The 10,633-nt window shown below is 60.0% G+C and overlaps 1 protein-coding gene across 1 annotated transcript; it reads right to left on the reverse strand.

Annotated features, from left to right (window-relative positions):
* Positions 1-1,428: 1,428 nt before the first annotated feature.
* On the reverse strand, positions 1,429-7,166 carry SLC38A3 (solute carrier family 38 member 3). The gene is given in 15 exon segments (XM_040628149.1): positions 1,429-1,533; positions 1,622-1,725; positions 2,640-2,784; positions 2,869-2,993; positions 3,228-3,328; positions 3,610-3,689; positions 3,766-3,930; positions 4,124-4,182; positions 4,274-4,356; positions 5,465-5,558; positions 5,659-5,751; positions 5,835-5,908; positions 6,475-6,590; positions 6,762-6,843; positions 6,938-7,166. Coding segments are annotated over 15 exon segments (1,527 nt in total). The 5' UTR covers positions 7,039-7,166.
* Positions 7,167-10,633: the final 3,467 nt, after the last annotated feature.

Consider the following 10,633-nt stretch of genomic DNA (forward strand, 5'->3'; position numbering starts at 1 on the left):
CCAGTCCCATCGGGGGCCAAGGCACCTGGGCTACCCCGTATCCTTAGACTAGCCCTGCCCCGCTTTAGACCCTCTACTCAAAACCCAGGGCCCCAAATACAGGAACTCACTAACCCACCCTTATTCACAGTGGCTTTTACTATTAATAGAAGATCAGTCTGATGGGTCACAGGATTCCTGGTCTTTTGTTCCCAGACTCAAGGCATTGACAGAGGGTTGACACGGCAGCCAGGGAGGGCAGGGGGCCCTTCGGCAGGGCTTCCGCAGGGCTCGGCTGCCCCCGGCTCAGACCCTCCCTGGAGCTGCTGGGGATGCACCTCACGTTGCCTCCTTCCGGAGGCCTCTCTCTGTCCCATTTCCTGGGGCCTCATTAATTCCTCCCCACCTCACCGCGTGAGAAAGCAGGTCTGTGCTGAGCCTGGCCCAGATCCAGAGCTGAGTCTGAGCATGCCACTGGCTGGTTTGGGAGGAAGGGGGCCTGTCCCCACCCTCATCTCAGGGAAGGAGGCAGGAGGGGCTTCCATTACCTTCCATGCCCCGACGTCTACCCACTTTCCAGCACAGGGTCCATGCGGATCAAGAACACACAACATAGCTGGTCTTATGTATAATATTTATAAAAGGGGGGCCACCGCCTCTTCACTCCTGCCCCAGACCGGCCCCTGGGGTCTTCGACTCCCAGGGGCAGAGACACTCCAGGCCCCAGCCTCTTTCTTCTCCCAGAAGTGGAATGTGAGCTATGGCCCAGGCTTGGGGTGGGGGGAGTCCCAGCCTCCCCAGGACTGGTGAAGGGACAGGGTAGGGGTCCCTTGGGGGTGCCCACACCAGCCTCACACTCAAAAGAACCTGCTGGCTCCAGGTATGGGGGGGGGGGGGATGGCCTGCTTCTGGTGGCAGGGACGGGAGAAGGAGAAAAGAGTATCCAAGGGCCTGAGTCCAAGTTCCTGAAAGGGGCCTCAGGGACAGAAGTGGGAAAAGGCAAGTGAGCAGAGGAAGATGAGACCTCAGGGTGCAGACCTCGGCCCCGGTAGCAAGGCGGGGAGATGGCTGCAGGCCTGGGTTCCAGCTCTGTGGGCCCTACAGGCCATGTGCCCTCAAGGGGCAGCTGCTGGGCCTCGGTGTATGCATCTGTGCAAGGAGAACAGAGGCTTGGGTGGGATCTGAGGCAAGAGGGAGGGAGCAAAGGTACAGCCCCACCCTGCTCGCAGACCGGGAAGCCCCTGTAGCCCCGGGGCCCGGCAAAGTAGTGGCCCAAGGGCCTCGGTCCTGACTCTAACAAAAACCTTCCACAGAGAGACGTGAAGCAGGGCCAGATGTCATAGTGTTAACCACGTCTTTCTCCTCCCCTCTGGCTGGATGGGAGCAGGGGCTGAAGACTCTGGGTAGGGGTACTTGGACGAGTAGACAGAACAGGATGGGCGTCTCCTCCTAGTGGCTTCCTCCATGCTGGCCGGTCCCCGACACCCAGTCGATGATGATGAAACTCAAGCTCATGGTCATCAGCAGGAGGCCCAGCACAGCGAAACAAAGGGCCTGAGGGGTCAGGAGTCAGGGTCAGGTGTGCGGGCAGGGCAGCCCCCTCAGCCCCACACCAGGCCACCAACCTCCAGGACCCTCGCACCAAGATTTTGGGGGTAGACTTTGCAGGCTCCCTCTCGGTGGGTATGATGCGGAAGTAGAAGATGGCAGGGAAGATGAAGATGAGGCATGGGGCGGATGTGGCACCTGCAAAGAACGAGGCATGTCCGCATATGGGCTTAGGTCCGGGGGCGGGCCCTTCAGCGAGATCAAACATTCCCGTTGGCAGTCTCATCTGGAGACTCCACTGGAGGGCTCCGCCTGATTCAGTCCCTCCCCTTGTTCTCTGTCTACCCGGATGGAAAGCTAGTGCTGTCGGCAGTAGAAGAATCTATCAGTGAACCAAGCTGGCAAAGAGAAAAGGCAAGCCAAGAGATAGAGACAAAGGCCTGAAGATACTGGGTTTCTTGACACAGCTATTCCTGAAGGCTTTTTCACTATTTGAGCCAATACATTCCTTTCTGCTTTAATGATTTTGAGTCAGATTTCAGATATATAAAACCTACAGTCCTGCCTATGATATCCATGACACTTGGCCCCCATGCCTGTGTGTTGGTCCCTGCAGACTTGCGTTGGAGAGTGAGTCTCCTGAGTTGGGTCACCCCAAAGATATCTCAGAATTGTCTGATCTTCTAGCTCAGAGCCCCAACTGGGATGGAACAGTGGACAGAGCACCAAACCTATAGTTCCATGATCCCAGAGCTAAATCAAGGCCCCCCACTTACCAGCTGTATGGCTCTGCTACTCCCCTAATCACTATGGACTTTAATTTCCTCATATGTGAAATGGGGACAAGACCCAGTGAGATCCTTTGTGGAGGTCCCTGGCACCTGGGCTCCACCCCATCGCCCCGCAAGGGGAACTGTCTCTGGTTTTGAGTCCTCAAAAGGGATTAGAATAGCCTTAAGGACAAAATCTCAGACAGGAAGCCAAGCTGTGCTCATGGCCATTAGCCATCACTTAAATGTAGAGTAGGGTCTCAGGAATCTGCCAGGATTTGCAGATAGGAAATTCTCTAGGCCTGTGCCCTGTCTCTATGCACAGCTGGGCCAGACCCTCACCGATGACCCCGAAGATGCCCAGGATGTTGGGAGCGAAGATAACCAACAGGTTGATACAGGTGAGCAGGCCGACGGCAATGAGCGTGTGCCGCAGCCAGTTGAACTCCTGGTTCTTAAACAGCATCTGCTGGATGGCACGGCGCACCTGGGGGGCGGGGGTGGGAAGAGTCACCAATCTGTCAGCTCCCTCAGTCCCACCCCGCATCGGCCCACCTCCCCACTGGCTCACCGGAAACAGAACGATTGGCACCGTGAGTGTGACTGCTGTCAGCACGGCCACACGCACGCAGAGTATCAGCACGTCAAATGGGTCCACTTTGCTGTAGGTGTGCAGGAGCTCGGACTCCACCCCGTCTGTGGCAGGCAGGGAGGGGGGTCAGCAGGTGGCCCGGGGAGGGGCGTGGGCTCTGAGCCTGGGTTGACCCTGACGCTGTGGGGAGTGGCAGCAGACGCACCTCCACAGCTGCAGGGCACAGTTAGGCATCACACACCTACTTAGCGCCTACAGTATGCAGGCTGCCACGGCCGCCGGCCAGCCCCGTGCCCCCCAGCCTGGCCTCTGCCTCTGCCCCCGCGGTCCCGCCATACCATAGAAGGTGAGGTAGCCGAAGAGGGCAGCCAGGAAGTACATGACATACATGACGGAGATGGACAGGTTGGAGATGTGCTGCATCTTCCTCTTGGAGGGACTATGGCGAAGCAGGGGAGGGGACTGGTGCCAAGCTGGGCCACACTGGAGATCCCCCCCGTGTGCCCTGGGGTCTCTCTGCCACCACACCCTCACCATTTGGCAGCTGGGGAGGGCTCCTTCTTGCCCCCAGTCGCTCCTCAGGGCAGCCACGGAGATCTTTGATAAAGTGACTTAGCGCCTGTCACTCCCCACCCCCCACCCCCTGTCCTGTCAGGACCACGTTCCTTCTCCCCAAACCAGCTTAAGGCGCCTGCCCCCCTCTCAACCACAGATACCCACTCCTTGAGCTCTGTGTAGATGGGCAGCACCTCGGGATGGCAGACGAAGGCGAAGGCCATGATGGGGATGGTGTATGCGGTCTGGGGAGACACGGGGACCACGTCAGGGAGCCCCCCCGCCACGGGGCCCACCGCCCCTGTCCTGGCCTGTCGGCACCTGTGAGTTGAGGGTGAAGTAGCTGGGGGTGCAGAGGGCCGCGACCTCTGTCTCGACCTGCAGCTGCGCCTCCTCCTTGGGGACCTCCACGAGGCTGACGTTGCCCGTGACGTTGGCGAAGCTGAGGGGCAATGGGCAGGGCACGTGGAACTTTTTGTAGATGACCTGGGTTGGGGGGAAGGATGAGAAGATCAGGGCCAGGCTAGACCTGCCCGGGAGTCACGAGGAAGCCACCTCTAGATCAGGCCGGAAGGAGCTGCCTTCTGACCCAGGCTTCCCAGAAAGGCCTGCCCCCTCCCCCTGACAGAGGAGCCCCCCCCCAGACCTGCCCTCCCCTCCAGCGTGGAGGGTGACTCACCGCGATTAGGAAGAACACCATGCAGCTGAGAGAGAAGCCGCTGGAGTAACCCAGGTAGCCTGCAAAGTGGGGAGGGGCTGTGAGACTGGGGTCCCCTCCCAGGCACCCGTCCAACATCGCCCTCCAAGGCCCTGGCCTTGCCGCACTCACCAAGCTGCCGCATCAGTGCCAGAGGCAGAATAACGGTGACAGAAACCAGGATCACCAGGTAGTTCCCGTTGATGTACCAGTCCCTGCAGAGACAGGAGCGGGGAGCCAACATCAGTCTGCTCAGTCCTGGGGGGCGCCTGCCTCCATACCTAGTTGGTGCCACCCGTAGTGCTACTGAGTGACCTCTGACAAATACTTGTTCAGAGCTCTAAGTCTCCCTTTTGTCGTCTGCAAGATGGATGTTCTCTCAGCGCCCTCCTGGGCGAGGTGAGGACTAAGGTGCTCGGCCCCTGCTCGGCTCCTGACCATTACAGGTATAGTCACTGCTCTTGCTTTTCTCAGGACACACAGGTCTGGGTCCAGCTTCCCCAGGGAGTGGCTCCCAGGGGCCCAGGGAAGCGGGGAGGGGTGGTGGTATGAAAGAACCTGGCTCTGGGGGGTGGGACATTTTCCATGGGTGTCTCAGGGACTTGCCAGCATCCGGTGCCCCTTGTGGTCCCCCCTGACATCTGTATCCTGTATCATCCTGCACCTCCCCACCACCAAGGGACAGGGGGCACAGAGAACTGAAGGGATACGGAATGAGACACTCCTTCCCAGGGAAGCCTAAAGGCCAACTCCCTGGGAAAGGCCCCCAGGACCCGGCGGGGGGGAGGTGGTAGGGAAGAATCCCGACTCTCCCTCCAGAGCTGCTCTCAACTTCAGAGCCCTCTGCTTGCCTGGGCTGTGTGGCCAAGGGCAGGGCCTGGCTGTCTTCTCTGTCTCCACCCACAAAACAAGGCTGATGCCATTAGTGCCGGCTAAACTGATGATGGGCAACTGGGACACCATGGGCTTAATTTCTTGGTTGGGGGGGCTAACTCCCAAGCCATAGTCAGGAATAGCAGGTGCTTAGAGCTAAGCCCAAGGCTCTCAGGCCCTCCCGTACTCACAGGCTGGGTCCAGGCCCCGGTGGGGTCCAGCTTTCTTGGCCTCACCCCACCCCTTACCCGAAATGGCCCACCTGGGGGATTCCCCGAGGTGCTCCCTAAACGACTGTCGACTGAACGTTAGCTCTACTGGGAGCCCTTCCAGCAGCCGCTTGCCAGCACTGTCTCATCTCTCCCACTAGCCCAGCCTGGGTTCCAGGGACCAGCAGTGCACACGGAAGGGCAGACTAAGGCCTCCCGCCCTCACCCAGCCCCGCCCCACCCTGGGGCTCACGAGGTTTGCTCCTCCAGGTTCAGGAAGGTCTGTATGACCAGGGGCAGCTCAGACTTGATGATGTACAGGTAGCTGGACATGGCTGAGGGGAGAGGGGGGCAGGCGCTGGGGTCAGCCAAAGCAGCTAGCCTTCGGACCGCCCACCTGCCCACCGCCTGCCTGTGTCTGCCTGCCAGCCTCACCTCCAATATTCTGCAGCGTGATGGCCAGGGCCGCTGCCAGCTTCCCTGGGGTCCCAAAGGCACGGTAGCCCAGCTGCTCATAGGCACGGATGCCTGCGGGTGCGAGGAGTCAGAGCCGTCAGGGGTGGTCTCGCCAGCCCAGCCCTCCCTTGCTCCAGGTTGGGTTGGCGGCTCACCCACGACCCCTGAGGACTCGAGTAGCAGGTGGATGGAGTAGCTGGAGAGCAGGGCGACGGCCGTCAGCAGGAACCTGAGGAGGATGGATGAAAGGGAGCCACCTGGGGCTTCCCTGGCTGGCGGGGGCATGGAGCTCTGGGAAGAGGGGGTGTGTAGGTCTGTGACCCAGGTCTCTGAACCCCCAACTGGTGTGGATACAAGTTCAACAGGCCCCAGCAGGGGTGAACACCACCCAGTGTGACCCAGGGTGAGCCATGCCCCAGAAGGGGCCTCTGAGCACCACCTCTTTGCGTTCTTGGAACAAACATGTTTTCCATTTGGGCTGTAGGGCAGAGCTCCCAGGTAAAGGACACGTGTGCCCGCACAAGGCCTGGCCGCGGGGGTTCGTTCATCAGGTGTAAAGGTGGTAGAAGGATAGACTCGGGTCTGTTAGGCCTGCCCTGTGTCATCATCTCAGCAGGTCTGCTGGGAAATGAGGGATACTTGTCTGGCCATGGTGGGGTTTTTTTGCTGTGGTTTGGGTTAAGTCCACCCACTGCAGCCTGGGTCTTGGGACGGGAAACTGGCAGGTCCTGGGAGGTCACGGCTGGTGGCGTGTTTAGGGCTTCTGTCTCTAGAGGGGTCGCCGAGGGGACTTACAGGAAAAGGATGATGCCCGTGTTGGCCATGGCATAGGCCAGCCCCAGGATGCCGCTGCCCATGATGGCATTGCTGAGGTTGAACACCGACATCCCAAATGAGGTCTTCCCCTCAAACTGCAGGCACCGGAGTGAGATGGGAGGTGGGGGGTGGTCAGCAAAGCATGGAGGGCCTCCCAGCATTTCCCCTCACTGTCCCTTAGCCTCCCGTTGCTGCCCCAGAGCACTTCATTACTGCACGCAAGCTCCCGGCGGTGTCCCGAGCCCCCCACTGCTGCCCCAGCTCACGTCAGTGAAGTGTGGCTCCTTGCTGGGGCTTTTCTGTAGGAAGCCCTCGCCCTCAACACAGCTCCGTCTGGGGCCCTCGACCCTGCAGGCACAGGCCAGAGCAGGCAGCTCACCTCCAGCCCTTGCTCTGCACCCTGCCCTGCCCTGCCCTGCGCCATGACTGGGTCTCTGCTCACCTCTGGTTGCCTGCCGTGGGGGTGGTGACGGGGAGTAGTCCCTCCGAGTGTTTGCCGTTGGGCACCAGCTCCACCATTTCCGTCTGCAGAGGGGCCTCCATGGTCAGGGGCCACCGCCAGGAGCACTAGCTCTCACACCAACACAGAAGTCTGCAGAGCAATGGGTCGCTCTGGTTAGCCCCGCTCCCGGGACCCAGGGCCCAGCCTCCCCCCGGAAGGCTATAGCCGTATCACACCTCCCAGAAGGTCGCTCAGGACTTACATGCATACGGGACTGTGCCCGCTGCCTCCTTGGGTCCTGCTTTTGGGGGAGTAGAGCTCAGATACCCGAGTTCTCCAGAACATCCTGAGGGGGCACCTTGGCCAGTACATAGCACTCCCCACCCCCCCGACATATCAGCCCCTGCAAGCCCATGGGGGCCTCCGTTTCTCCATCTGTGCAGTGAGGATCAGCTGGGTGCCTGAGTTCAGAGCCCTGTGGTGTCTGGACCCTAGGCTGCTGAGTCCCAGGCAGCCAGACCCCACACTGGGGGTGGGTCCCGGACCGACACCCCCTGCCTGACATTAATACCGGGAGACGGTTTCCTGTGCTGGCCCTGTGTGCCAGGGGCCTCCTAGCCAACCTAGAATGGCACTGCCCGACGGCTGGAGGCCTCGGGAGAGGGTGAGGGCTATGGGCCCTGTTCCCAGCCGCCCGGCGGGCACTGCTGGCAGCCAGAACAAAGGGCCTTCTGTGGTCTGAGAGCTGGCGCTGGGAACGGCAGGCGCAAAGGCTACCCCCCCGGAGCCAGGAGGCCTGAGGCGGTGCTGGGTGGCTGGACACCTGGGCCCTGCCCGCCTGGCCGCGAAGGGCCCTCAGGGGGCCTTCCAGGAAATGAGTGTCCCAGGGCTGAGTTCTCTGGGCCACACAGGCGTCACCCTCCACACAGCCCTGGCCTTAGGGCCACGTCCTCCTTCAAGCTTCTCCTCCCCTGCTAGGGAATACCCCCACCCCTGAGGGGGCCGCCCTCCAGGAGTGGACCCTTTGAGCAGATTCCCCATTTCCTGGAACCCCAGGCCAGAAACTCAGGGCCTGAGGCAGCTGTAGAGGGGCCTGGGCCACTGGATCAGGCCTCCCTTCCCTGCCCTCAGGGCACGGCTCTGCTGGGTCTCTAAGCAGCCAGCTCCCCTCCTTGCCCCCCCCACCCCCGCCCCCTGCCATGCACTTCAGTGGCCCCTCTCCCATCGCTGGGCACGGTGCCGCAGGATCTGTAAGGACGTCCTGAAGGCCAGATAGGCCAGTAGGAGAGCTAAGACCTGGTGGAGACCAAGGAGGGGGCAGTACTGCTGTGCAGGTCCGCCAGAACCTAGGCTTTTTTTTTTTTTTTTTTAAGGCTTTATTTTTAAGTAATTACTACACCCAACATGGGGCTCAAACTTACAACCCCAAGATCAAGGGTGGCATGCTCTACTGACTGAGCCAGTCAGGCGCCCCTACCAGAGCCTCGTCTTGATGCCATGGCACCCTCTCTGTTTGGGAACTCTGGATCCTGCCCTGAATGCCCTGTCCCCCCTCCGGATCCTGATGGTCTCAGGTGTGCTTAGAACCCAGAACACCAGGGGTCTTAGACCTCAGGGCTATGCGTGGGGACAGGAAGCTGGGTTCAGGCCTCAGGACCCAGTGCCCTGGAGGCAGCAGCCACAAAGAGCTGACCAGAGGACCAGCCCACCATTGCCCTAGGCAGCCCAGGCCAACGTTCGGATCTTAGGCACCTCGGTCCTGGGGACCTACACTGGGCACCCTTGGACTCCCTCAACCTGCCTCTCCTTTTACTGATGCTGGCATCTGAATCCATCTCACCTCCAGCCCTGCCCACTCAGGACCATGACAATGTGACTCTCTCCTCTTGTGCTCTTTCCTCCCCTGGACGAGAGCCCCCGAGGGCAGCCAGTCTTCATGCCCCTGCCCTAAGCCTCACCATCAGCACCTCTCCAAGGGTCCCAGTTGGGTGTGGAGATGCCAGCCCCTTATCTCCAGAGTCACTCCAGAGTGCCCCCTGGCTCTCAGCTTGGGTTGCCTTTTCGGGCCTCCCACTCTGGGCAGGCTGGGACAGGCCCTCAGAGTGTGCTGAGCTGGCAGCTTGGACAAAGCACCCTTCTCTGCCTTAATATCCTTCCCTAGCAGCCAGGCACGACCTCCAGGGAGACCACAGCCCATGGCATGGTCATGGCCAAAGTGCCCGAGTTCCTGTCTCCAGGTTCCCCATCCCCCCAGCAGGACTTAGGCCTAGACCTTCACGGCCTATCTATTACAACCAGGCACTGCTGGATCTTGGCCTGGCTTGAGATCCCAGAGAGGACATGGAATATCCTTCCTTAAATGGCTTCCAATCTGGAAGGGACAAAATCCCCAAACATATCCCCCGTGTTATGGTTCCTATAGCAACCGAATGTGAGCCACATAGTGCTGGGACTCAAAAAAGGGGAGACAGAGGCATCAAGGAAGACTTCCTGGAGAAGGAGGTGATGGCGCCATTTCTGAAATCTCAGGAGGAGTCCCAAAACTGTGAAATAGGAAAGAGTACCTGAAGCAGAGGGCCCAGCATGGGCAAAGGCTCTAAGATACAGTATGAGGCAGGCTGAAGAAGTTTCCACGGCCATGGTCAAACCCAGCAAAGCCTGGAAGGCCAGGTCAAGGAGTCCGTACTTCAGGGTAGGGCAGGGCTAAGGGCTGAGAAGCCAGGTGAAGATGAGTGGCCCCCAACCATTCCCTGAGGCTGGCAGCCCATTTCTGACATCTCCCATCCCTCAGGCCTATCACCTAGCAGGTTCCTTTGTATCAAGGAGTCAGGGTAGACTCAAGAATAGTCTCTGCCTTGAGCAAGCTGCCAGCCGATTCTGACCCACTGTTGGGAAAGCCCAGAGTGGCATCCTGAGTCTGAGTCCTGGCCTGGCCCTGTCTCCCGGCGTGACCCTGAGCAGAGTATTCTCGACTCAGGAGCTCAGTGTCCTCCTGTCCTCCAGGAGTCCCATGAGGTTTGGCAAAGCTAGGGGCAGAGTGAAGAGCCTCGCCAAGGCTTTTGTCCCAGACCATGCCGTGGGCTCCCAGAGAGGAGTCAGGCTCCAGGATGGAGAGATCACTGCAACCTTGGGCAGATCATCAGAATGGCATCTGTCATGGGTGCAGCATGGACTTGGGCAGGAAATCGATGGCCTAGGCCACTGCCCTGGGGTCTGTTTGCTCTGCTGGGAGATAAGGGCCAGGAGAGGGCAGGAGCCATGGGATAGTGCAGCAGGTAACGCTCGCCCACGCGGCATCACAGGGTGAGAAGTTGTCAGGCACACCTCGACAGGTGTTGAATTTGGCTAATTAAAGATTTTGAGGCCCAGGAATCCAGGCCACTGCTTGCATCAGCCGCTGTGGGACACATACCTCTCTGTCCCACGATCGAGGTCCTTGGAGCCACTAGGGACATGAGCCCTGCTTTCTTCCCCAGCGTTCAGGGACATCAGTGGGTCTGCAGGAGCGGGCTAGCTACAGGGAGGCATCCACACTGTCTTTCCCTCAGCCCTGCGGCCACCCACGCTTCGTGGAGGCACAGACCCCATAGAGCTTGCTGCCATGGCCCCCAGGTTTCTGGTGCATGGGCAGTCCTAACCTGAGCCCAGATCTCAGGGGAGAGGCAGCTGGGCCGGCCTGCGGGTCCATTGTGGTCA

This window comes from Ursus maritimus, unplaced genomic scaffold, assembly GCF_017311325.1.
Source record: "Ursus maritimus isolate PB19 unplaced genomic scaffold, ASM1731132v1 scaffold_14, whole genome shotgun sequence".
Classification (NCBI taxonomy): domain Eukaryota; kingdom Metazoa; phylum Chordata; class Mammalia; order Carnivora; family Ursidae; genus Ursus; species Ursus maritimus.